This window comes from Eubalaena glacialis, chromosome 14 (assembly GCF_028564815.1).
Source record: "Eubalaena glacialis isolate mEubGla1 chromosome 14, mEubGla1.1.hap2.+ XY, whole genome shotgun sequence".
Lineage (NCBI taxonomy): Eukaryota > Metazoa > Chordata > Mammalia > Artiodactyla > Balaenidae > Eubalaena > Eubalaena glacialis.
In genome coordinates, this window is record NC_083729.1 from 6,622,025 (window position 1) to 6,649,879 (window position 27,855).

The 27,855-nt window shown below is 48.1% G+C and overlaps 1 protein-coding gene across 6 annotated transcripts in view; it reads left to right on the plus strand.

Moving 5' to 3' along the window:
* ASAP2 (ArfGAP with SH3 domain, ankyrin repeat and PH domain 2) overlaps window positions 1-27,855 on the plus strand; it is a 159,059-nt gene that overhangs the window by 74,309 nt on the left and 56,895 nt on the right. For all 6 annotated transcript variants that reach the window (XM_061210425.1, XM_061210426.1, XM_061210427.1 and 3 more), the window contains exons 4-7: window positions 14,656-14,730; window positions 16,469-16,518; window positions 18,796-18,925; window positions 22,717-22,802. In XM_061210425.1, the coding sequence (XP_061066408.1) occupies window positions 14,656-14,730; window positions 16,469-16,518; window positions 18,796-18,925; window positions 22,717-22,802 (341 nt within the window). The remainder of the gene's footprint in view (window positions 1-14,655; window positions 14,731-16,468; window positions 16,519-18,795; window positions 18,926-22,716; window positions 22,803-27,855) is intronic.

Here is a 27,855-nt window from a genome sequence, read left to right on the forward strand (position 1 = left end):
CCTTTTATGCTCTCACATGCAGAGCCTAAGAAAAGTCTCACCTTTTAAGTAGTGGAGATACGGACTGAGTACTTCTCGCCTGCGGTAGGTGCTTGGTAACGTGGGTGAATGGACTCTTCCTTGCACTTGGCAGCCCTGTGCCGTCCTCACTGTGGGAGCAGAGTTCTGAAGAATGGAGCAGAGAGGGGGTTTGGGACCCTGCTGAGCGGTTTCTTCCACAAGGGGAATGTACGTCGGGATGGTCCCGGCATCTCTTTCCTGTTTTTCTCCCCAGCTTCTCCCAAAGGTCATGGACAAGCATACCAGGTCAAGAACTCAATAATGCTTTCTGTGTAGGTCGCAAACAACAGTGTCTTTTTCATTTCTCCTGTCAGCAAGCTCATAACAAGTGAAAAAATAGCTCATCATTCTTGAAGCGGTGATGATGGCGGGTCTGTCAGTCTGCTCTTAGAAGGGCAGAAGCAAGGGAACACAATGCATGAGTTAATAAGGAGGAGGGGAGAGAACCGGATCATGAAGGCTCTCGGTCTCTCTCCCTGTCTTCACTTGTAAAGTGTTTCCTTTGGAAGTGGTAAATATAAAAAGCCGTTGCTGTGCTTAAGTTTTTTACTCGGGTTAATTTGGAATCTCTTGGGGCCTTTGTCAAGTTTGTCGCCCATTTATCACTGCCCCAAACAGGCTGACAGCATGCAGAGCACACAGTGGAGCCCAGCCCCTTTCCAGCCCCACTGCCCGGACACTGGCACATGGCTTGTTAGGGCCTCACCACTGAGTCACAGTGGAGCTTTTTTTTTTTAAACTGGGGAAGCTGCATGGTCCTGGGGAAGATCTATAGTTGCTGACGTGTCGGGGGTCGTCTAGTGTAAAATCAGCCTGCGGCCTCATCTCCCAGACCCTCGGGGGGGTAAGCCCCTTCCTCGCCCCCTGAGCTGCCAGCCAGCTGCTTCGTGCCTCCCTCTTAAATATGAATGAATGGCCTCCAGAAAGAAAGAGACCAAAATAAACAGAAGAAAGAACTTGGGGGAAAACAGAGACAATGCAAAGAGCAGAAGAAAACTTTAAAGAAACTATATTTAATTCCTCAGAGAAATCAGAAGAGAGAATGGGATGAAGCTTGTCGTTAAAAAAGGGGAGAGACAATCAGTATAAGAAAATATAAAATTGGAAATCCTATGAGAAGGGTTAGAGTAAAAGAAATCTCTCAGAAAATAGATCAAAAGGACCAAAAAAGACAAAAGAGTGGGAAATAGATGAAAGACATGTCAAGGATTAATTCTCAAGGTCCAGTATCCAACTGACAGGCGTTTTCAGAAAGAGAGAATAGGAAACAGAGGAGGATGCCGTGAATGCAACAGAACAAAAGATGGTTCCTGAGACTGAAGGATTTTCGTCTCCAGATGGGAGGGCCCAGGACAGTAAGGGAAAAAGACCTGCCCCAAGGCACCCCCCTGTGAAATTGCAAAAATCTTAACCGCTTTCAGAAAGCACACAGAGGATTAAGCATCACAATGCCATCCGTGTCTCAGCAGTGACCCTGGAAACTTGAAGGCCCGGAGCAGTGCCACTAAAATCCTGAGGAACATAATTCTAACCTGGAATGAGACCCACCACCTGAGCATGAAATTAGAATTAGAGATGTTTCAGATGCCCAAGGCTCGAGAAGGTTTGCTCCCAAGCGTCATTTCTCTGAAACTCCTAAAGGTTGTGCTTTAGCAGCATGAAGAGGGAAGCCAAGAAAGAGGAAGACGTGTGAGTCAGGGAACAGGATCCAACCAGAAGGAAAGCAGTGAAAGGGGTCCCAAGGGGATGGCAGAGGGAAGCCCTAGCACGGCAACTGAGCAGGCAGCCTGGAGACAGAGGCAAGGGAGGCCAGGGTCGCCCCTCCCCAGCCAGCTAGCTCTGGTATGTTCCTTCATTCGGCTGATCTCCACTCAGGTTTTCTCAGCTGTAAGATGGAGATGATAACGCCATGCCTGGTTTTGTAAGAAGTACAGCCAGTTGCTTTTACACACCTTAGCTTATTTAACCCTTGTAACGATCCCATGAGGTGAATCAGCGTTGTCCCCACTTTGTAGATTAGGTAACTGAGGCCCCGGTTTAAAGGGCTAATCTCTCTCGGGACAGGTCTGAGACCTTGCCAGCTTTTGGACGTGCGCCTCCAGGTGTGCAAGGGCCCCGCCTGCATCGCTCCACGTGGTGGAATCCTACTCGAAGTAGCTTGTCCTCAGTTTTAACATGAGCAGCTGCACAGTTAGACAAGAGCAGCCCCTTCATTTCTTGATTTTCCGCAAAACTAAAAGCAGAGCAGGGCCTGGACGTTGTGATGGGTGCATTGCCACACTGGCCACTACCCCATGGCTCTGCCCCTGTGGGCACATCAGAAATCCCCTCCAGGCCTCGCTGTCCTCCCCCTCCCTGCAGTGAGTGGTTTACCCGCGGCCGTCACTCCCTGGGCGCCCGCGGCACCGTCAGCTCCGCGCACTGGCTCTTCCTCGTTCGCTGAGTCCTCCTGCCCGCTGCACGAGATCCCTCACGTTACCTCCGTCCTAGATGGGGCCCGTAGCCGGCAAGGGACAGGTGAGGGGCCACATCTGGGTCTGAAAACTCCAATCCCATGCTCTTCCCACTGTGGTATTTAAAGGATTTAAGGCCCCTTGTCAACTCCTTGGGGGGAAAAGGGGGCAGAACGGAAGGGAAGGCAATTCAGGGTAAAGTGTAGCATAAAGAGAGATGCCCAGCGGGCCGAACTGCTGCAGCCACGAGCAGACAGACACCTCAGTTTCCTCACCTTAAAACAGTGTGAGAAAACCATTCCCGCCTCACCGGCCAGCATCAGGATGACAGGGATAAGCGGGAGGGTTGTTTGTGAATTAGAAACCACCCCACAGGTGACATTTCAGTGTCGTTATGATCGGGTAACTTATTAAAGCCTGGAAGACAGTAGCTCTAAGTCCATGTGCATGACTGTAGTTTCTGCTTTTACCTTATGGAGTTAGGGTTTTTGATCCTGTTTCCCAGCAAATACCTTATTTGTGCCCAAATTCATGTTCACCGGGCCGGGTTTTCCAGGCCAGAGCTGGTGTTGAAGGTCTGCAGCCATAAGGACGCCAAGTGGCTGCTTCTAAGAAGCTGTCGCTGAGAGTGAGCTGATTATAGGAGAATTCTCCTTTTTTGGTATTTTGTATACCATTCTTACTCCTATTTTTGGTCACATCTGTCCTATCTCTTATTTTTAAAGCCTTGCTTTTGCTTTTCCTTAGGCGTTCAAAACACATTTCAGTTCTGCATGGCCAAGACTCTCAATCCTACCTCTTGTCTAGAAAGAATAATGATTACCACCTACCTGCTCTTCAGCATGAAAGAATGTTTATAAAGCAGTTGGAATGTCTCCAAAGAAAGGCCAGCTTAATATAAAGTGAGATTTTGTTACTAAAGGGTGAGATTCTCACTTTCAGAGAGTCTGTGAATTCCTCTGCAGTAATGCAGGATAAAGGGAAAAACAAGGCAGCTCCAGAAATCTAACAAGTGTGAAATTAGGCTGGTTGTAAAGTCAGGCCAGTCTCCTTGGTTCTTTTCCTCTTACCAGATGGATGTGAGAATCCTGGAAAGATTTTCCAGGGCCACTTCTGTGTTAAGAAGTGGCCTTTTAATGAACGGCTGCATGAAAGCACATTCCTGAAAGGTTATTTACAGGTATGTCATCTTCGTCTCTGGTTTCAGAGAATTGCTTGTGAGATATGTACTCTTGGTCCATAGAACCGGCTCCAGGTGAGGGCAGGGGCCGGCGGAGGCTCAGCCCAGGAGGGAGTTCCAGGGCGAGAGCCAAGAGTGGCCCTGGGGTTGAGGAATTTCACTTCACTCACCCGGAAAGAAGAACCTGAAAGTCCCACTGACCAACGTGCACAAAAGTCATGTTTTTTTCATTTGTTTGTTTTTCCTTTACACAAGTGATTGGAGTTGGAAGACATTATAGCCAAAGAGTGAAGAGCTAGTCAGGTTGTTGAGGAGAGAGTGGCTTTGTCCCTGGGATGTTCGCAGGGCCCGGCGGGGAGGCCTGCCCACCTGCTGGTTGGCAGTATGGCGGCGCTCTCTTCCCAGCACCGTCGGTCGACAGGAGCTGATTCCCCACGTTAATAAAGCTCATCGCGTTGCTTAGCATAGAGCTCTCTCTAGCAGAGGTCCTCACCCTCAGTGCTCCCGTAAACTTTCTTCTCTTTTCACTTCTTCTATTGAAAATTTCTTATATTTTAAAATGTATTACATTCTTTCTTTTAAAGCATTTTTTAATTGAAGTAGAGTTAACTTACAATGCTGTGTTAGCTTCAGTCATAGCAAAGTGATTCGGTTATACATATATCTATTCTTTTTCAGATTCTTTTCCATGAGTAGAGTTCCCTGTGCTGTACAGTAGGTCCTTGTTTATCTTATGTATAGCAGTGTGTATCTGTTAACCCCCAACTCCTAATCTATTCCCCGACCCCTGCCCCCTGTCGCTCTCCCCTCTGTAAGTTTGTTTTCTATGTCTGTGAGTCTGTTTTAAAATGTCTTACCTTCTTTCTTATTCAACATGGGCACTGGTCATATTTTATCTTCTGGGGAGGAAGGCTTACCGTTGTTTGGGGCATAAATTAAGGGGCAGCGCTGACATCTAGAGAAACTCTTGGTGCCTGGTACCTGCGGTGTGGGAGTACCTGCCCCTAGATTGGTGCCAGACCGTCGGCGTTCCCATTTTCAACATTTGCTTTTTAATATTCTGACACCCTTCTCCCTGCTAATTGCTGGCTTCTACCGCTCTTGGTGCCTTGTACCACAGCGCTGTGAGCTGGAGAACACGATAATCAGCTTGTTAGGCTTGTAAGCAGAGCCGGAGTCTGTAAGCTTTGAGTGAGGAGTGCTTGAGGGCTGGGCCTTCTCTAGGGGAACAGAGTTCCTGGATGGACCTACTGACAGTTACTTTGGACACCTAGAAATCTCTGCCACCAGTTGTTTAATCTGGCCTAATGCATGGCTGGAAATGCTCTGAGACTCACAAGGCTTCAACACTGCAAGCTGCTTCCGACACTCAGAGATCCTTGACCAAAATGAAAGCATGTCCTTAGTTTGACCAAAACGACAAAAGCAATAAGGCTACTGTCAGAGCCCTGTGTTTGGTTGTAGCACAGCCACGACTATGTGTAAATTGTACTTTGATACTATTTTTTTTTTGGAAAGGCAGTGCCACCTCATTGTAACCGCTGCGGTACGCTGACTCCTTGAGGTCAGAGAAAGTGGGAAAAGCCATGGGGGAGAGGACAGGGTGGGAACAAGGCCTTGGGCCCAGGAGGAGAGCTCAGCTGAGAAGAGCGACTGATCGCCTGCTGGGGGTGGCCCGGCTCTCTGGGCAGTAGGGCAGTAAGCGCTCGTTGCTCCCGTCTGGGCCACTTTTATTAGGATGCTGTGTGTGCTGGGAAGGCCCCGGGACAAACGCCACGGAGCCCCGAGGGTGCGGCCCTGCAAGGTGGGGCGGCGACTCTCGCGGCCTTGGGTGCTTGGGTCCTGGGTAGGGGTGGGTTGGGGGCCTGCGGGTCACCACAGGGTCCGTCTGCATCTAAGCCCCTGGCAAAGTTTGCGAACACATTCCTTGCACTTGCCTTTAACAGCTTGTCAAGTGCGTGGAGGACGTGCTGTTATAGGATAATCATTTGCAAGCATTAGTGAATTCAAACCAGGGTTTGTGTTTGTTTTCTTCTGTCACCGTGTGTTCGCTCACTTGCTGGCTATTAAAAGAACAACCGCCACGATGTAGGGCACCTCAGACTTTAAAACCTTTTGCCAAAGCCGAGGGGTGCTGTGCAGACAGGCTGCAGTAGGGTGTGAGTGAGGCGGAGGGTCAGCCGCACCCGGACGGCGGAGGGGCGGGAGGAGGGTGACTGATGAGCGCCGTTGGCCTCGGTGCCGGGGGCGCCACAGTCACTCTGCCGCGCAGGCAGGGGACAGTGCAGGGGCAGAAGGAGAGACGGCGGGAGCTCGCTGCTCCAGGCGGAGGCTGCTGATGGGAGGAGACGGTGAGCAAAGGGAGGCTTCTGTGATGGGAGAGACTGGCGCCTACTTCTAGGCCCCGGGGGAGGGGGCTGGGGGCTGGAGGAGGTTGATGGCCCCGAAGAGAGGGGGCTGTGAGCTGGGGGGCTGGGCGTCCTGGGTCTCCTCCTGTTGGTCATTGGCCCAGCCAGGACTCAGGCCCCTGCCTCCCTGGGACCTGGAGATAAATGCCAGGTCCAGCCTCTCTGGGTGCATTTCCCTTTGGGAATTTCCACTGTTTGTTAGTCATTCCTTAAAATCTAAACCTTGACAAACTACATCAATACCTGTATATTCCCGATTCTGGTTTACAGACCACTTGGACGCAGTTTGTTTCATTTGCATCCCTAGGGTCCTAGTCTTGCCTTGCCCTCAGGTGGAGTCATCTGGGGCCTCGTAGAAATGCAGGCTCCCAGGCCCTTGTCCCCTCGGCCTGCTGAACCAGAATCTCCATTTCCCCAGGGCACGAGTCAGCCCATTAAAGTCTGAGAAGCGTTGCCCTAGAGCAGAGGTCCTCACGGTGCCGTCTGTGGACCAGGAGCCCCAGCAGAACCTGCAACTTGTTAAAAGGCCACACCCACACCTACTTAATGGTGGTTCTCCAGCTTCGCTCAGCAGCAGCGCCAGAGGGTTGCTAGAACCCTCCCTGTTGGGAGCCGTTTCCCAGAGTTCCTGATCCATTCGCATTTCTAATCAGTTCCCTGGTGACGCTGACCTCATTGGTCAGGAACCAGCAACCGCTCCCGACTCCTCCCCTGGGGAGACTGAGGCCAGGGCGCCAGGGCCTAGCTGAGGCCGCAAGTATCCAACCTCGAATTCTCGGAGGTAATAGATTCGAAAAGCTGCTTTCGTTTTCGGTGGGTGGCTTAACTAAGCATTTTACCATCGTGTGGGTTTTAGAAGAAGCTGTGGATTGATGAATCCTGGGCCCTTCTGTGCTGGCCCCCGGAAAACACGGGTTTTCCAGACTGTTGCAAGTAGGCTGCGGTGTGTGGTTTCACCATCCGTTCTCCAGTGGAAGAGGGTCACTATTTTCTCTCCACTTAGAACCTGAAAGATCAAAGCTGCATGACTGCCAGAGACGCAGCGTTAAAGGCAGAAACCAGGTCAGCTGTTTCCCCTCTTTCTTGTGGTGTGAAAGTTGCCAGTGTTTTTGGCAGCTGCCCGGTTTTGATCTTTCAGTTTGTGTTAAACACTCAAGGTCTGTGTGGGCTCCCCGTCTCCTTTTTTGATTAAACAAACCATCAGAGTGGCCCTGCTGCCGAAGAACCAGGCCTGGGAGCATGTGTTCACGAGGGCCCCGTGTGTGTGCGCGCCCGCCCGCGCACAGTAGGCCTTGGGCGGCGTTGTCGCCGGCCCCGGGGAGAGCTCACTAAAAATGAAAGTGACCTAGATGGTTTTCCTTTGTAAAGTGTTTCCCTGTACGTCCTGATGTAGCTGGCACCTCCGGTCTCACAGCCTGTCCCGCTCCGGCCGTGGGTCAGGTGTGAGTAGCACTGACCGCTCTGAAGGCCGGTTGCCTATGGCAGTGAAATGATGGGAAGGGCTCTGGCCTCAATCTCAGCTCAGCTGCTGCTTAGTTGTGGGATCTGGGGGCAAAGTGAGTGGCTTAACTCTCCCTCTGTTTCCATTTCTGTAAAATGGGGGTAACGCCGACTTTTCAGAGCACTTGTAAGCCTTACATGCGATTAAGTGGCCCTGTGCCATTTAGTGATTTATTCAGGCCACTTTACCTAGGACCTTCTGCTTCTCCAGAAGATTTTCTGTCTGGATGTTCATTCTTTCAGATGAGCAGCCTTCAGAAAGAACACGGAAAACTGTGCTTTGACCCTGCCCGGCGCCTGCCTCGGGGCCTTTGTGTTAGGAGTTCCCTCTGTCGGGAATGCTCTTCCACCAGCTTTCGCGGGGCTAGCTGCCTTGCTTCCTTCATACTCGTCTCCACGTCACCTTCTGAAGAGGCCTTCCTGGTCACCATCGGAGAGTCCCATCCCACGAGGAATCAGAGCAGCCTTAGATGTAAGATTTGTAGTAGCCCCCAAACTGGAAAGAGCTCAAAAACCTGTCAGCAGTTGTCTGGATAAGCCAGGTGATAGACAACTGTTCAGCAAGAAACAGGAATGAGCCGTTGATGCAACAGCACGGATGGATCTCAAAGCGAGTGTGAAAGAAGCCGACAAAGAGCAGTGCATGCTGTAGGATTCCATGTATAGAAAGTCCCAGAAAATGCAGATTATTCTGTGGTGACGGACGTTGCCTGGGGACCGGAGACTGGGGAGTGAGCAGCTGGGAGGTGGGAATTGCAAAAGGGCGCAAAGGAGCTTCTGGGGGTGATGGGTGCGTTAACTGTCTGGATTTGGGCGATGGTTTTGTGGGTGTATGTATGTGCTGTGACTTATCAAATTGTGCACTTTGAATATGGGCAGGTTACTGTACATCAGTTACACCTCAGAGACGCTTAGAATTTTTTTAGGCTACTCGTCTGAAGCATTGCCGTCCACCAGAACTTTTTGCTTTGATGGAAATGGTCTGCATCTGCTGTATCCAGTATGAGAAGCCGCTCACCACACATGGCTCTTGAGCACTTGAAATATGCTAGCGCAACTGAGGAATTCAGTTTCTAACTTGATTGCATTGTAATCCATTTACATTTGAATGGGCACATGTAGCTAGTGTCTGTCATACTGGACTGCACAGGTGTGAAGCCTTACCTGCTACTGTAACACCCCAGGCAATGCCACACACACACACGCACGCACAATCCTGGGTCTCAGGCTCCAGCTCCTGGAGAAGACTTGAAGCTTCCGCAGGTGCTGGCTGTTTCCCAGGTACATATCCTTGGCTAATGCCGAAGCCTCTGCTAAGAATGCCCCTAATTGAAGCAATGAGGTCTGAGGTCTTTTTGCAACTCTCCACCCTCTGGCACGGAGGTGCTGCCAGGGCCTATGCCCACATGAACAGGTGTTTGCCCTTCTTTGAGGTCTTGATTTTACCTCTTTAACTCTGTGATTGAGCAGCATTTGCCCAAGTTAAAAAGAAAAAAAACCTGCAGATCCCAGCGTTCTGTCTCTGGTGTCTCATAAATTAGGCATATTAAAATAAACTTAAGGACCCAGGTACGTTTCAGGTAAGGCTCTTTGGCCATGTTTTATATATGGTCTTTTAGGAAAAGCTGATTATCCCCAAAGAGGGTTGGACACTATTAAGGGTTTTGGAGGAGAGTCCTGGGAAGACCTGGTCTTTTCTAGACTCATGAGCCTGGAGCTAGGAAGATTCTGCCCAGCAACTTTTCTGTTTTGAGTCTATCTTCTCTTTGCTGCTCCTTAAAAGTAGAGCACTATGATACAAAAATCCTGTCTAGGTTCAGGCTTCTCGACAGATCCCCAGCCAAGGAGAAGGCAGCGCCGGGGTTCCCAGGGTTCAGGCTGGAACCAGGGGCGGAGCTTTGGCTGCATCAGCAGCTGCTGGTAACCGGTGACAGAGCTGAAGGAGCAGCCGAGACACTGACCCTGTGGGCAGGGGAAGTGTTACGGGGAAGCGGGGAAAAGATTTTTAGAGAGTATGGAGGTGGCAAAGCTCGCGAGTCAAGGAATTTTAAGACCCCCTCTCCCCCCAAAATAATATAATAATAATTAGGAAGACCCATGTGGAAAGACGGCTATTGTCTGGCTATATTCCCCCACCCCTGCCCCATCTCCTGGTCTATCTTTGTTTGCTAATCAGCTATGACATTACGCAGGCTGCTCGCCATCTCCGATAGCCCTGTCTGCCTGTCTCCCCACGACTGAATCATTCTACGTCTCCTTCTGAGACTACACACATTTGACTACTGTCAACTCCTCTTGTCAGACGTATCCAGGTGAACCCCGGAAAAGGGAAGACAGAGCAGGGAGGACTGCGACTTTGTAAAGATTGTCTGTGTGCTGTTGGTATTAGATCCATACTTACTGGCAGCAACGGAGAGTAATAACTTGTATTCAGGTCATGCTTGGGGTTTCAGAAAGCCATTTTACTTCATATACTTGTTAAAAGCAAGTCAGAGGATAAGAGAAAGCCCAATGCTTGCTTGGTGCTAAGGGAAATATTCTAGTTGGGTGACCCAGGGGTAATTTAATTCTTCCCAGCCATCGTAACAGTTTTATTGCTCGTAAATCGAGGCTGGAGCTGCTGAGCACAACGCGTGTGCAGTGATCTCCTGGCTGTGGTTTTCATCTCTCATGGCCAGAATGGAGATGGTTCGTTCAGCTGTGGGCCTGAGGCTGCTGGGCGGCCCCAGTACAGGCAGGCAGAAGGAGACCCAGAGCCCATCCTTCTTGCTGCAGGGCGCTCTTGCTGAGACAGGACATCTGGGCACCAGCCCATGGTTCAGGGCCCAGGCAGAGACGAGGGCCAGTCATTTCCTGGACGCTCACCCTGAGTCAGAATGCTTGTGTGCTGCGCGGGTTCCGTACAAGAGCAGGTAAATGCAGAGGGCAGGCAGAGGCTGGTGCCAGGAGTGGAGGAGCTTTGTTAGGAAGCCCACTGATGGGGATTCTGTGTATGTTTGTAATAATTTCTTTAAAAAAAAAAGCTTTATGGGGTATATTTTATATATCATAAAACTCACCCATTTCAATTCTACAAGTCATTGATGTCTCGTAGCTTTACCAAGTGATGCAACCATCACCTTAAATCAGTTTGGGGACATTTTCTTCCCCCCAGTAAGGTCCCTCCTGTCCCCTCACAGTTAATCCCCATTCCCACCCCCAGCCCCAGGCAACCGCCAATCTACTTTCTGTCTCTTTTGCAATAATTTAGCTAATTAGTTTCTGATTAGAGGAGTAGTAGTTTCTTATTTTAGATCATTTGAGTAACCCGGGAAAGAGAAGAGGATGGAATGGAGGCCAGAATCCCCTTGGTGGGATTCTCTTCCAGCTGCTCTTTTTAGCTCTTACCTTCTGCTGCCCCGCCGCTCCCCTGGCTGTGTGCTCACACTTCTCCACTGTTCCTGTGCCTGGACTCCCTCCACCCCATCTTGCAAGACGTACTTCTCCCTGTCGTTGAAGGTCTATCTCACATAACCCCAATCAGCAAAGATTTCCCTGGTGCCCAGACTGGAAGTAATTTTCTCTTCTCAGAAACTCCGTGGTGTTTTATTTCTGGCTCGTAGAGTTTCCACATGGCACTTTACTTACTTAAATATGTGCTTTATCTGCCTTATTAAACGGTGAGTTCGTGAGGACTGAGGTTCTGTCTAATGCATCTTTGTCTCCTAAGCCCTCTTACCCACCCAGTTTCATCTCCTGTCGCTCCCTGAGGGCCCCGTGTGCCTCCTTTGTGGCAGTCATCGCAGTTTTGATGGCTGTTTAATGTCGTGCTCACCCTGTCTCCAGTGTCCAGAATGAAAGCAGGCTGGCCCAGTGTTTGGATGTCCTTAGATTTTCACTCTTCTGGATGCCAAAGCTTAGTTTACCTCCTCTTACCTAATACCTGTTGTCACTACCTGAGTTCTTATTTGAATTAAGTAACAAAAAGTCTTTTTTTTTTTGGCCTTGCCACACGGCTTGTGAGATTTTAGCTCTCCGACCAGGGATTGAACCCAGCCCCTCGGCAGTGAGAACGCAGAGTCTTAACCACTGGACCGCTAGGGAAGTCCCGATAACAAGTAGTCTTAAAATAGATGTGTAAACCAAATTCTGGGTGATGTTCTTCTCCCCTGCTATAGAGGATTTTGTTTTTCTCGCTCATTCATGCATACACTCACACGTAATACACCTCTCATAAGAACATACTAGAGTTCTTCCTAGGAATACAGTTTTTAATCTGCAAGCACCTTATTCTTTTTTCCTCCAACCTACCGTGTATCTGGGTTGCTCTGGTGCCTTTGGCTCAGCCTCCCACCCTGACCAGCTCTGACCACCACCCCTCCCCCCTTGGGCTGTTCCTGCTGTCTTGCACGTGACTTGTCCAGGATGGCGCTGCCTTGCCTCCTCTCTGGGCAGCATTGAGGACTGAACGGACCTGTGCTCTGACTCCAGCCATGGCTCTGCGATCGAGTGGATGAAAGGGCAGAGTCTCGCGGCTCAGGAACTGACCAGTCACCTTCTTCCCAAGCCCGAGTCAGCCCGCGTCAGCCCGCCTGACTGCTTAAAGCTGCAGTCGTTGTTTCTTTCCCCCAGGAGCCACTGGTATCTGTACAGAGTGAAACGTGCTGCATGTGGTGTGTCTTAGACTTTCTGTTTAATTCTTGTTGTGTATATATTTATTCTTCCTCTGAGATGACAAGCATCACGTTTTGTTTACATTTGTAGCCAGCTTACTGCTGTCTATAAAATAGGTACTCAGTAAATACATGATGAATGAATTCATGAATTCACACATGAGTTATATGATGTTTAAAGCTATTAATGTATCTCTAGATTCTGTCTCTTATGTATTAGGTGCTCAGAAAAATACTTAGGTAACTTGATTCACTCAGCCATTGCCATGCTCTGTGTTGAGTACTGTAGAGAATAGAAAAACTTGAAGCCGCCCCTTAGGATTCGTGGCGTGAGCTTGATAAGACAAATGTAGGGTAGAACCTGTCAAGTCCTTTAAGAAATATTTTTAAAAAGAAAATATCGGAGGATTTGGGGAGGGAGGGGTCACTTCCCGCTGAGAGGTTGGGATGTTGTTGGAAAAGGTAGCATCCGAGTAAATCCTGGTGGATGGGAAGGCTTTGAATAGCGGATACCGAGATGAAACGTGGCAGATGAGGTTGGGCTGTGAGGGTCCAGATGCGAGAGTAGGTTTGGTCTTTATCAGGGACACAACGCCAGAGAAATCCAACAACTGCGTAGGAGGGGTTGGGACGGGCAGAGACTGGGATCCCAGACGGTGGCCAGGAGCAGGGGAAGCGGTGCCTCAGTCCAGATGAGGGGCAGTGAGGCCACTGAGGGGCAGGCCGGTGGGAAGGCCAGAGGGAGCTGTGGGCGAGCAGCGGGTCAGAAGGGCTGGAGACCAGGAGGAGGAGGGTGCCGCGAGCAGGGGGTGAGGGGTGGCGGCGGCGGGACAAGGGGCCCGAGGAGGCGGGGGTGGATGCGTTCTCGCAGCGGGTGGGAACGAGGGGCGCGTGTGGGGACGGAGCCCCCCGTGGCTCAGCGGAAGCCCAGGTGTGCTCGCGCCAGGGGTGAGTCACCTGCACGGCCTTGTCTCCATCCCTTCCCGTCACCCACGGGACCTCGCCTTAAACTCAGCTTTTCAGTATTTACAGCTTAACTCTCGAGTCTAATCCTAGCACGTCATAGCTGATGACGCTGCCTCTGCCGGGTGCATGACACATGTTGAGCTGTGTAAGCGCCAGACAGAAGTTACCCCAGAAGGCATTTCTGAAATGATGGTCATTAACTGACCATTTATTTGGCAGGAAAGGTGGTTGGTGCAGGCGTTATTACACACCTTACCAGTGTTTTTCAAGTAAATTTCTTTCTCCGTTTTGAGATTTCATATGCTGAACAGTGCATGGAAATCAGATCCCATATCGCCCTAAAAATTGTGCCTGTGGTGGGTCTTCCCAGTCAAGGTAATTCTACTAAAAATAAAGCTCTCCGTTGCTCGGTTGTAAGAAGGAATGCACAGGGTTCCACAGTCCTGACTCCTGCCTCTGTCCTTCTGTGGTCCCGTAATCTCGGTGCGTGTCACCAAGGTGACACATGCACACAGCCCCAGAAGGCTGCGTGCCACTTGTGCTGACTTAGGGGGAGAGAGCCTGGGGAGGTGAGAAAGTAGAGCCTCAGCTTATTTTCTCACTGGGGGGGGACTCTTGTCGGCTTCAGAGCCTGGGGAGTCTGTGCGTCGAGTTTCTTGCTGACTGAAGCTTTGTGTGTTTAAGTTGGTCACAGCTGAACGGCCAGCGGGGACGGGCTTGCGTGGCGTGAGCATGCCCGAGTGTGTCAGGAAGGTCTGGTTCTCCGCATTTAATCTGTGGTGACAACTTGCTAAGCCACCATCTTTTGCCTTCTTGCTTCAGGGAGAATAGGGGACCTTAAGACCACTTGTCCCTCCTTTTCCCTTTCTCATTTATCTGCTTTCCTCTCTCTCTCTCTCTCTCTCTCTCTCTCTCTCTCTCTCTCAACATCCACTTATACACGTTCTCAGGAGACAGAAGCCCCCTTCGTTCTGTTTTTCCTTTTAGTCTCCCCTGTTGGGGGCTGTGCTAGGGAGACTGGGGGCTCTGGGCCCCCAGAACTGGCCAAAGCCCAGCCCCGGGGCATTGGATGGAGCCATGAGTGAGAATAGGAAGTGTTTGGGCTTCTGTTCCTGTATCTTTAAAGTGATTCTGTCATTGATTTTTTTTTTCTTCGTTGTAATGATTATCTTTCCACAGACTTCATAGCCCAATAATAGAAGGTTATTATTGTTGTAAAATATAGACAGATGTAGACTTTTCATTAGTTATATATTCATTTGTAAGGTAATATCGTTACTTAGAATGTAAGAATGAATAAGGCTGTCATACTTGTGCTGGTCAGGTTTTAAGGGAAGTTTCATTATCACCGCGTGTTCTCTAACCTCCTTGCTGTCCTTACTTTAGATTAAAAAGGAAATGGAATAAGGATATTTTTTTCTGTTTTTGTTTTTTAGATTCAGAATATGAACAACATAATCTCCTTCCCTCTGGACAGTTTGCTGAAGGGGGACCTAAAAGGAGTGAAAGGGGTATGACATGAAGAGTCCTGTCACGGGGGGCGGTTTTCATAGGACGTGGAATCACGTCACGCTGGCCAGTCAGGGCAGCCACGGCCTCGAGCCTTCTTCCTGGGATGGCGGGGTGGCTCCGGGCTGCCTCGGGCTCCCTTGACTGGCCATCATGGCACCACCTTTTGGCCCTAACAGTGGTGACCCATGGCCTTTCTGGCTCTCCTGCTGGTGCTCCTGATGTGGAAGGGAAAGACACAGCTCTTCTGGAAACTGTCAACGTCTTTTGGGTTCTGCCCGTTGATCAGGGAACCCTGTGTGAAGTCTGGTTTTTCCAGCTAGCGTGTCACTGATTGAGCCCTGGGAAAGGATCCTTGCAGGGTGGTTTCCTGGAGGGAGAATGGGCACCAGCAAGGCCTGAGCCACCTTTATTTTTCTGTCCTCCAAAGGGTGCTCGTTGTTGAGGCCTCGCCTTGCCTCGTACAAACACTTGAGCCGTGAACTGTTTTCCCGGGCACGTGCGTGGGGACAGTCAGGGCTCGAGTGCTGTGTGGGCACCAGGCACCGAGCAGAAAGTTGCCCTCGCATGTCATTGGCCCAGACAGGTGTGTGATGTGAAAGGGAGGCAATCGTGCCCCAGTTCTTAGGTGACCAAGTGCTCTGATGGGATCCACACGTGATCCCCGGCGGCCTCTGGCACATCCGGAAGCCCAGCCGATCACGGGGGCCTCTGCAGGGGCAGAAGTGCCAGGAGAGCTGTTGGGGCAAGGAGCCTGGGCCCGGGGAGCTGTCAGGACACTGAGGAGCACTGCTCAGCATCCCCTGGGGGCCCGGAGAACACGTCCGGCAGGAACCAGAAAAGCGGGAGGGAAGGGCACACAAAGCAGAGGGGAAACCATGCCAGTCTGCAGCAGCATGACGCAGCCCTGCACGAGGGGCCCTGGGTCGGCGGGGCTGCAGAGTGGGAGATGAGGCTTACGGGGTGGGCAGACGCCTTCCTGGAGGCTTTAGGTGCCAGGCTGTGGAGCTTAGGCCTCATCAGAAGGCCAAAGAAGAGTCAAAAAAAAGAAAAAAGTCCCCACAACAAAAGGGTTTTCTCTTCTAAAAGACCCCTGTTAAAGGGAGCATAAATAGGTGGGAACCAAATTTGATAGAATTTCTAGTGGCTCAGTATATTTTTGAGTCAGGCTTTATCAGAGAATATGAGGTCCTGAGTTCCAGACAGAATTGGGAGACCTCAGGAGAAGGTGAATGGCTTTTATATTCTTGTTTTGGGGCCCAGATCAGGGGTACATGTGTTGAGGAGATTCCTATATTAATAGAAAAAAATCAGAGTCCCTTTCTTTTAGAGAGATATACTAAAATACTTGCAGATTAAATGTTATGTCTTTCTGGGTTTAATTTCAGAATAATCTCAGGGCAGAGGGCAGGGTATAAGTGAAACAGGGTGGGCTGTGAGTTGATACTTGCTATAGCTAGCTGACCTAGCTAGCTAGGTACGTTATATAATTTTCTCCACTTTTGTCTGTGTGCATTTGGTATATTCTATAATAAAAATTTCTTAAAGAGAAAGAAAAAAACTAAATGCTACCGCTAGTCTGATTAAAAGCCTGTGCTCTAAGCTCTCCATTTTTCCTGGGATCACATACGTCATTTATTGCAGAAATTAATACTCCTTTCAGGGCTAGTCTAGGGATAAGTTTATCTTGCCCAGAAATTAATGATTAGTCCTGTTTAATTTATGCCTCTCTGTTTACAGGATCTGAAAAAGCCTTTTGATAAAGCTTGGAAGGACTACGAAACAAAAATGTGAGTATTTTCATTTAAAAAAGTAAGCATAGGTAATTTGAGATTTTAGTTTTAAATCGAGCCTTTATTGCTTAAAGGTGTTGTCTAAATAAACCTTAATCCAGGAAAGAATTCACCCAAAACTGTGTTGCTGTTGTTTGTTGTGATACCAGATGCTTTCATACCAGGTGTCTACATTCATGATGTAAACCTCTTTAAACTGTTTTTTCCTCATCCCTCCTCTTATGTCCTAATGGCTACAGAATGTTATTTTCAGGAACGTTAATTGACTTCTACTGGTTGACTTCAGGCACTTGTTGTAACATTTCTGATCACAGTTTCTCATTTCCTCGGGTGGAGAGGATTGAGCTAGCTAGAATTGGGCTAGCGATTGTGGGAATGATGATTTCAATTATTTTAAATACTTGAGAAATAGAAAATATTTTTAAATGCCTCAGGCTTGCTTTGTAATTGCTGTGCATTGGGTAATAGAGTTTTCTCAGTGGAAATAGAAACTTTTATATGAAGCCATCTGGTAAAGTGGGACGCGATAAGAAGAAAGCCTTTTCAGATGTAACTACACGTATTTAATTGGGTTTGTTTGCTTTTACCAGCCTTGGGTCTCTATTCAGAGCTGAAGGATCACAGAGCTCACACCAAGGAATCCCAAACCTTTGGTACTCATCCCATCCTGGAAGTCTTAAGCTCCCATACTCCAAATTCCGGAGTCTCACTAATGGCACACGTTCGTATGTAAGCACAGATACAGTATTAAACCAGAATGCTTTGAAGGTCGGCTCAACCCAGAGAGGCTCCAGACTCACTATCCCTGGCTCATTAGCATCCTGCATCTGTGTGTGTGTGTCAGTTCAGTGCAGTGAATAAGGAAAGGGTCCACGTTCCTGCTTTACAGGTGGGAAACCTGGCCTTGGTATTTGCTGCTGGTCAACCACGAGAGGCTAGTTGAGCCAAGGGCAGGACATGGATTTGCCGACTTCATTGAGCTGCCGTCGCTGCTGCCCTCGAGGGCCTTAGAGGAAATGCTTCTGTGCATTTCTGAACCAGGGACAGGAGAGGGTCTCTGAAGAGGGTTACCTGAGAGAGTCTTCTGCTTCTGAAAGGAAAAGGTTTGAAAGAGGAATGAGATCAAATTCTGTAAAATCAAGATACACATAGATAAGGTGAGGACAGAGGTACTCACAAAATCCCAGAATTGGAGAACAAAGGAGCAGCACCCTTTAAAACTCAGAGTAATTCTGGGATAAATTAAAAGATTAGCTCTACCCCTTTACATGCAAGATTGATTTATCCTGAGAGGCCCTGTGATACGCAACAAACAGCTTTAAGACGTCTTTACAATTCCTGGCCTGTCGTTCCATAGCTGATCATTACAAGAGTGACCAACATCTGGACCATGTCTTGATCCCTTTGCGGTGGCGTCAGGGGAGGCTTGGAGTTGTGTGATTGTCCCCGGGGCCCTCCAGTCACATTGCCTCCCTGGTGCATGAGCCCCTTTAACAACATCCTCACCAAACGGTCACCTTTTCTTTACGTTCTTACTCACCCAGTCAAGTCACTGAGGGTCTACTGTGTGTCCAGTGCTGTGCTTCAAGATAAAGAACAAGGATTAGAAACTATTATTTCTCGCCTCTTCCTAAATACCCCCTCCCCAAATGATGGGACCTCTGGACCCAGAGGAACCCATTTCGTGTTGAACAACTTTCTAAGACACGCTGCCTGCGTTGTGTAGCGTCTGCCTTGGGGCTCTGCAGGAAAAGTCTGCGCCCTCCTCTTCATGGCACCCTTTATATTTTTGAGTGCTTTCTGTGGCTTTTGTTTAGCCTCCTTTTCTCCAGGATAAAAATCCAGTTACTAGTCCAAACCCTTCCTAACCAATGTGACGCGTGGCTGCCTCACCCTGGTCACCTGTCTCGGGATGCACTCCGGGGGTCAGCTGGTACCCTGACCCGCACACTGGACTTGAGCACAGGCGAGCATGAGATAGACGTGGAAAGGGGAACGACGCTTAAAAATGGGAAAGGTCACTTGTGTTCTTCTGTGATGATGAGCACTGTCCTAGTCGAGTTGCTTTGGAAGCATTTGTTGGGTCGATACTCAACAGAAAGGGCCAAGGTTGACATGTTTATGACGAAACGCTTTTTCCTTTCCAGTGAGTTTGAGGCCTTCGTGTTCCGGAAAGGCTCGGCGAGCATTTGTGCCCAGGGTGGGTGTCGGGATCGCAGCGGGGCTGTGCAGTCTGGAGGTGTCTTGATCGAGTCTCGCCTTTTTCACACGCAGAACCAAGATAGAGAAGGAGAAGAAGGAGCACGCCAGGCTGCACGGGATGATCCGCACGGAGATCAGCGGGGCTGAGATCGCGGAGGAGATGGAGAAGGAGCGGCGGCTCTTCCAGCTGCAGATGTGCGAGGTACGTGCGCCAGACGCTTCGGGGCAAACGCCAGGTGCGCTGCTGGACCCTGTCGCCCAGTTTCTGTTGCTCAGGGAGCCTGGGGCTAGATTAGCCCAGCTCCAGCCTTTCTGAAGGAGCGACTCACTTGGAAGCGGGTTCTTTCTGCTTCCACACGCGCACACTCACCCCCACTTTGGTGTTCTTAAGGAGGTGCTCGGGGCCGGGCGGTGAGACCCCAGCCGTGGTCCCCTCTGTGAGTGTGAGAGCCTCTGCAAGTGCGTGCCCCCAGGCTCCGCCTGTTCGGGGTGGGGACGGTCCCCAAGGCCAGAGGCCTAGGCACCCTGGGGAGGTCCTCTGTCCTGCTCCACCGGCAGCCCAAGTCCTCGCCTCAGGGAGGGGAGAATGGCAGGACTGACACTCAGAACATTTCTCTGCTGGAGGCTCAGGGGTGGAAAATGTCGAAGACCAATCATGCAGGCCTTTGCTTCCAGCCTTTTTTATACCTTGCTTGGGGGTCTGTTTGTGGAAACAGTTTACCCCTCGGCCTGAGAGTTCGCTCCTCCAGGCGGTGGCAGTGAAGCCCCCTGAGTGTGGTGGCATTTGTGTTCTCTCCTGTAGCCAGGCAGACTTAACGTTTTGAGTGTACACAATGCAGCGGTGATATTTGTGACAGGTGTTGAAACTCAGTTCAGCCTGCTCTTGATTCCCTTTAAGCAGTCAACAGCAGAGCTCATCAAAAGGCACTTTTTGATTTTAGAATGTTTGTTAATTTGTTAATTACAGTAGGAGCCTAGTCATTATAGATGTATGTCTTAGGAGTATATTAAAATGCGTTTCTATTCCCAGAGCAAACTCTTAAGTGGTCAGCAGAGGGGAATCAGTCCCAGGGATTGGGGATATTTGTCTGGTATTAGTACAGCCACTCCAGCTCTCTTTTGGTTTCTATTTGCATGGGATCTCTTTTTCCAGCCTTTTACTTTCAACTTATGTGTATCTTCGGATCTACAGTCTGTTTCCTGTAGATGATCTATATTTGGATCATGTTTTTTTATCCAGTCTGACAGTCTCTGCCTTTTGATGGGATTGTTTAGTCATTCACATTTGATGTTACTATTGATGTGGTTGGGTTTATATCTGCTCTTTTACTTTTTTGTTTTTTATGTCTTATGTCTTTTTTGTTCCTCTGTCCCTCCTTTGCTGCTTTGTTTTTCATTACGTGACTTTTTAGAAAGTTAACTAAGCTCCAAGTGTTACTGTAGGTAGGAGAGTGGTTGCTTTTATACACATGCTGTTTTATAAACAGACATCACATATAATAATACCTGCCTGACCCGTTTCACACAGTGTTGGAGAAATCATTCCGGGTGATAGAGACAGGGACGAAGAAACCGCTGTGTGTTATACAGACACGGTATTGCTCTTATTGACTCTGGGTAAAATTAAGTAGTAGTGTTTCACAGAGAGTGGATTTGGGAAGGGTGTGTGTGTGAGTTCAGGATGAGCTCTCTTTTTGGCTAGTGAGGAGGAAAGCTATTGACGTAAACTCTGCAGGACTGCTTGTTAAAGTACGTTTAGTGACCGAGAGACTCAGCCAGCATGTTAGTGTCATACCCTTGCGGTGAGGGTGCGGGTTCCATCCTCAGCTCTGTCATTGCTTTCTGGGACGTGCACCCAGCACTGGGCTCTTTTCCTCGTCTGGGTGAACGGGTGTGTGGACTGGTCAAATAGGTTGTTTTATTGGAAAAACGCTATCTACCCGACGCCTCTAAGTCACACACGTGAGTCATCTGTCGGGCGGGTCCCCGAGTGGCCGTCAGGCCCCAGTCTGTGCCGAGCATCACGGGGTCCCTGCGCTGCAGAGCTGGCGGTTGGTGGGGTCTGGCGCTCTGGGCAGGCACAGAAGCAGAGGTGGGCTGACCGGGCAGTGAGGTTGGAGTTGACAGAGGAGCACACATCTGATGAAGCCTGTACACACTGACCAGACAGACCTGGGCTGGAAGGAAAGAGCATCTGAAAAGCAGTCCCTGAGAACCCAACCCCTCAGAGTGAACAGATTGATGCAGTTAAAATCATTTGAAAATTGTTCAACCATTTCCTCAAACTGAAGTTCTCAAGTTTTGTAAACGTTTGACGTTGTTTAGGTGTTTAAAGTTTTAGTTGCGTGGGATCTAATGTAGAAAAGTGACTTCCAGGTGTTTATTTTAAAGCTGTGGAACTTTTTCTTCAAAATGAATCTTATAAAGACAGTCAGTATGCCAGATGGGTAATACAGAGCTTCCGTGAATTGAGAACGTATGAGAGATCCGCTCTCGCTTTTTTATGATTATAAAAATACGTGCTTTAAAAAATTGGCCAGTATATATGTGTGTGTGTTTGTATATATGTGTATATATATAAAAGAAATTAAAAATCACCACAGATTTTACTTACCGAAAGATTACCGCTTTGACATTTAGCTAAACATCTTTCAGATATCCCTATTATACATACATAAAGACAATTTGTATAAACAGGATCATTCTCCACTGCTGCTTTGTAACCTGATTGTTTTCACTCACTAGTGTGCTTCGGACATCTTTCCATGTCAGGAAGTCTCTGCTTTATTGGCTTAATGGCTACATAGCCCTTCTTTCTGTGGATGTACCACACTTTAATTCCCCATTCATTACATTTAGGTTGTTGCCATTTTTCACTTTTACACACAAGTCTGCAACAAACCTTCTTTTCTATTCATCTTTGTAAACTTTTATGATTATCTTCTTAGAATAAGTTCCCATAAGTAGAATTTCTGGGTCAAAGGGTACATGCATTTTAACGTTTGACGCATGGCCAAGCATCTTATTAACCATTTAACCATTTTGATACATTGCCAGACATCTTATTTAATTAACAGAGAATAAGTATCAGAAAGGAGGGAGATGAGGATGTAAAGGCAGTTGACGTAGTTACCATTTCAGCTTCCCTCTTCCAGCTGGGCTGCCGGCTGACCTGGGAGGCCACCTGAATGCAAGTTTTCCAGGTTACAGCTGAGATGCCTGTGGTCAGCAGGGGTCAACAGCTCTTTCGGGGGCATTCAGTCTTAGAGGCGACGCATTCTCAGAGTTGTTGACACCCTATTTCAGCAGTGGAAGGGACAGGGAATTTATGGAGTCTTTGTTCTATAAACTTTTAGCAAAGAACAAGTGTAATTCCGGATGCTTGTTTTGTAGATCCCTGGGGCTTCCTGATGTCTTAGTGGTTGTTAATGAAGTCTCCAAGTTAAAAATGGCTTTAATTTATTTGAATTTAAAATTCCTTTTTTTTCTTTTTAAACAATCACGATGTTTCTTTAAAAGTGTCAGGGAAGTGTTTTAGTATTAGAGACATGGAGACAAAGTCTCAACTACAGAAGACTAGCAGTTAGTGTTTAGACGATGACTTGCCTAAAGAAAGGGACCTGGGACAGAGTATGTGGACAGCAGTGTTTAAGATGGGTAGAATCCCTTTCATTCGAACTACCCTCATTCTTCCATGCAACTAGGGCAGAAATTTCTCCTAGCTGGTTAAGACAGAATGTTTTATTACTGGGGAGTTCTTGGCACTTAAAGTTAAGCATTTACTTACCTGTATGTCAGATAATGCATGTGGCACCAAACTGAAAGAAACATTTAGTTATGGCATTCAAAAAATATTAAGCATCTACCATGAGCCCTACCCATCGTGCAAGATGTCAGAGAAGTACAAGAGGTGATCTGTCCTCAGAGGCTCACGTTCAGCTCATATTCTGCTTCTATCTATGACATTTCCTGTTTTGTTTTGTTTTTTAACAGTATCTGCTGAAGGTCAATGAAATTAAGATTAAAAAGGGAGTGGATTTACTTCAGAATCTGATCAAATATTTTCATGCCCAATGCAAGTAAGTTCTTTTTCTTTGTTATGATGGTATTTCAGATGTTTCTTTATTTATGGCAACTTCTGGGAGATCTGTAGTATTGTGTTGAGGAAAGTAAACACTTATTTAAAACTCTGTAGTAAAAGGAATGAAACAGTGACGCAGGCTACAACACAGATGAACCTTGAAAACATGTAAAGTGAAAAAAGCCAGAAATAAAAGACCACATACTGGATGGTTCCATTTACTTGAAAGGTCAGGAATAGACAGATCCGCAGAGACGGAAAGCAGATTGGTGATTGCCAGGGCTTGAAGGAAGGGGGCAGGGAGGAATTACTGCCAGCGGGCACAGGGTCTCTTTTTGGGGTCATAAAAATATTCTGGAATTAGATAGGGCTGATGATTATGCAACTTTGTGAATAAATATACTAAAAACCACTGAATTGTACACTTTAAAAGGGTGGATTTTATGGTTTGAGTTTTATATCTCAAAAACTAAAAATAATGTAAAAATCTACATTATCAAATATACTTATTTTTGCTTTTTTTGTAAAGTGGCAAACTAGTTTGATTCTCGGATGTTCTTTATTTGTTAAAAGAGAAATGAGATGGTGTTAATGCAGTGTCTTAAATTAAAAGAATACTTTCATGTATTACTTATCATATAAAACAAATGACGGTACTGTGCAAAGGAGGCTGTGTGTGGAAGGGAAGGAGGAACTTGCAGGTCTGGGAACCGTTCATGTACTCAACTTCACCGCGTCCATTCATGTACTCAACTTACACCGCGTCCGTCAGCCCTTCACAACCTGGGCCTCACCTCTTGGCCTCATTGTCTTCCCCTCTCCTCATCCTACTTCTCCTCCCTGACCCCCCGTCGCTGCTATAAACAGGCCGCGGGCTCATTCACTGCTTTTGTTGAGCGTGTGCCGTGCCTCGGGCACCGTCCGAGACGCTGGAGACAGAGTAATGTACGTCTCAGGCACAGTTCCTGCTGGATCAGGTAGGGGAGCTGGACTTAGGCAAGCACACTTATAACTGCACGCTTAACAAAGTGTTCTGAAGTACGGGAGTCTAAGAAAGAATAGAATAGAATAGAATAGAAGAATATAATTCAGGTTAAGGTTGAGGGCAGAGATTTTTTGTCTTTTTTCGGTTTCGTTCCTTGCTGTGTGTTCCAGCAGCCGGAACACAGTACCTGGCCCACAGTAGGTGTTCAAATTCTTCTTGAATTCGCTGCAGGCCTCTCTGAGGGACATGTATTCATGTATTCTGAGGTCTGAAGGGTGAGTAGGAGCCAGCAGGTAAGGAACGGGGGAACAACATTCCAGGCAAAGTCAAGGTCTTGAGGCAGTAGGAAGGCCAGTGTGACTGAAGGAAATGAAGCTGCATAGGAACGCCTGGGGTGGGGACGGCTTGGAGGTCTGGTTAACGGCGTCCGATTCTATCCCAGACGTACTGGGAAGCTCTCAAAGTTTCAAGCAGAGGATTCATTCAGCAAGTAGCGATTGAGCTCCTGCGTGCCAGGCGGTGCAGCATGAAGCAAGCCAGGCTCCTACCTGCATGGACCTTCAGGTGGGGTGGGGAGACTGCAAGCGCACGGGCAGGTATGTGACGGAGATTCGGGGCCTGGCTGTGGCTGTGCAGAGGCAGCAGTGTGACGAGAAGAGCGTGTGCTGGCTGGGGACGCCAGGGTAGCTCCTCCCGTTCCGTTTCCGTTCCAGCAGGTTACTGTGTGTGTTGAGAAGGACCCAGATGGGGAGGAGCGGGTGGGCGATCACTTAGGCCTGCAGGTTGCGTCCGAGGGCGCTCGGAGCCGCAGTGCCAGGCGCAGGCTGCGACAGTACAGGGAGGGGTGCGGAGCGACGTGGACATCTTTGACAGTGTTACTGCCACACGCATCCACTTGCTTTTCCCTTAACGGGCTGTGCCCCACGCTGCTGCCCCCTTACACATGATGCGCCCTGTGCCTAGAATGCAGTTCTGCCCCTCCTGTGCCTTCCCCAGCCTCTGTTCCTCCTCGCGGCCCAGCTCAGGTGTACCTGGCTGCTTTGAAGTCGTCTGCTCTCCTGCTTACCTGCACACTTCTCTCCCTTCTGGTTACCACTGTGTTCTCTGCACATTCCCCTGAGGGCCCCTTTCGTGTTGTCTCCCGCTGAACTGTGTGCTCTTCAAGGATGTCCTCCATGACATTTATTTTTTAACCTCTAGCGCGTTTACCTGGAACGATTTGCAGTAGTGAATTGCACTGAATTGGATGGAGCTGTGCTTTGGAATTCTTACTGCATCTCTGACCACACTGCATTTCTAAAGCAGTGGAAGTCCAACAGCAAAGGAAGATGTGCTGTGTGATTCATCCTGGGTTAACAGAAGAGCTCCAAGCGTGGAGCTTAGAAAATAGAAAGACCCCTAATTTGTAGAGTTTTTAAGATGAATTATTTTACAGAGACTCAAAATCCTGTATGATTAACATATAAATTACTTCTTCGGTCTTATCCTTGTAACCTTATGTGAGGCTGTTTAGGAAGTGGGTTGTTTCCTTGCTGATATTTTATTTTTAAAAAAGTTATTCTGGGATTTCCTTTTTTTTCTTTATTTTGCCCAAACTAATCAGTTGGGTAGCAACAGACGACTTGTGGAAAATTGAACCAATTGGCCTTTTATGGGCATGAGCTCAGTAACCTTTAAAAATGATGAATCTTCCATTACTTCCTTTCTGGATGAGTGAGAGTGTGTGTGTGTGTGTGTGTGTGTACGTACGTGTACATACATACTGCACGCTCTTAAAAACATTTGGAAAGCTTTGACTTTTCAAATGCATATTTTGGGGCGTAAAATGTGGAGCCTGAGTGACTCAGCCGTTGGACAAAGGAGCCAGTGGCCACGCGTTTCTCTGTCCTCCGGGCAGTTCTTTCGTGTCCCCATTGAATATTCCCGGTCTCCACTTCTCACCGGGGAGCACAGCTGTGCCCAGCGGGCAGAGGCAGCCTGCTCAGCTGAAGCTGCTCGTCTCTGCAGGTACCAAGAGGCCTCTTGGTGGAAACTAGATTCTGTGGAACCATGTTCAGGCGTTCACCCTTAGAACTGCTTAGACAGACATTATTTTGCTTTTTACTCCTTTTTGCTTTGCTCTGGAAGCATTCTTGCAGAGTATGTTCTTTGTCTTTTATTTCATTTAAGGAAAGACTTGGCATCTCTAGTTCCTAGAAGAGCCTGGAAAACGTGTCTTACTAGCCTTTGCTGCTAAAGATTGAGGATCCTTTTCTCTAGTGTGAACCTAGAAATAGGGCAGTCTTTAAAACAGAAATAAACAAAAACGGTCATGTTCTAAACAGTAGTGATGAGCGTTGAAGTGACTTGTTCTCTGAGCAAATACCTGCTGAGAACCACTGTGACCAGTTGCGGCTTGATGAACTTGGGTTGCAGATGCAATGAGACCCAGTCCGGTGCCCTGGACAAGCGCACTCCAGCCGTTGGGGGGGGGGGGTAGGGCGGAGGCTGCCGGCCGTGAGGCTGCAGTTGCGGAGGCTGGAGAAGGGAGAGTCCGCCCACTTGTGGGCGCCTGAAGGTTGGATCTCAGTGGGTGTATTTTAAAGGCTGGCGAATTTGATCAGGTAGGCTAGAAAACGTTAGATAAAAAAACAAAAGTCGACATTTGGTAATACCGATGGTAAATGTTGTTTTGACTGAAGCTTGGGAAAGTGTTAACGGGCTCAAGCTAAAAAAAATGTCTGGGGGTTTGTACTTAGGAATGTTGCGGTGACAGCAGTCAGCAAAGGGGCCCCTTTTTTTGAACCTTTCCCTAAGGCCAGAGAAAGTATACAAACATGCCTCAGTAAGGACGGTACGGAAAGATAGGAGTTTTGAAAATCAGAGGGAGGAGGTTTCCTAGGTAGACGGTCAGGATTGGCTGTGCTTTTACAGAGATGAACTCTAAATCTGTATCGTTATTCCAAGTGTGACACCGTGCAGTGTCATGATGGAAACAACGTCTGTGATGAGAAACACCTCTCTGAGGCCTTGACTCCACTGCGAGGTGCTCTCACTGTGGGGACAGTTGCCAGGCACAGAGGTTCTGGAGCTGTGCACCCGCTGCCTTTCCCCGAGAGCAGGACCGTTTCTGTGCTGATCTCCTGTGATAATTTTCCTACCCCCTGAACTAGTGTGTGTTCAGCTTCTCTCTCTCTCTCCCCCTCCCTCCCAACCCCGCCTATTTTATAAGAATTTGAATTGATTAATAAAATAGTTATACAAAAAAAAAAAATAGAGCTGAAACAAAACATGAGGACCGAATGAGTTCATGACAAGAGGGAAAAGCTCAGTTTCTCATTCCTGTGTTTGTTCTTCCCAGTTTCCTTTTCAATTTAAAATTGCTGCTCTGTGTCGGCCATTGTGCTCAGAGTGGAAACACAGAGACGTATATGGCATGGCATTTCTGCCCTATCAGTGGAAACAGACATGTGGAAAAGTCATTATAGCACGGACACAGTTGCTACACCAGAAGCATGTTTTACATTTAGAAAGAAATGAATTAGGCAAAATACAGGAATGAGAATGTAAAGTTAAAATTATGCATATATCTGAAGATTTTTAAGGTAAGAAATTCTCATAGCCCAGCCTCTGATTCCTAATAACTAGCTAGTAGTGGTTCGTAACCCACATCCTGTGTGTACGCTTTCCTCTTCCTTCCTCCCTTCCTCCTTGGAGCTATTGTATTAAGTGTCATGCAGCATTGTTTTTACAACCCCTCCTGCTAATTGCATACTTGATATGGGAAATTCCCACAGGACCATTGCTGAGTTTAAAAGAAATAAACACGTGAACCCCAGATCACTTTTTGAAGATAGTCTCCTTGGTACCCAGTAAACTGGCAGAAGTTAGAAATTCTCCTTCCTTTCCTCATTAATTTCTTCATTCAACAAATATTGTGTGCCTGAAATGTGTCAGGTTTTGTGGATACTGTGTCCTCACCCTCCTGGAACTTCAGATCTAATGGGGGAATTTTATTTTAAACAATTACACCAGCAAACACCTAATGGCAGTTCTGGTGAGTGTTTTGAAGCCAGAGACAGAACGC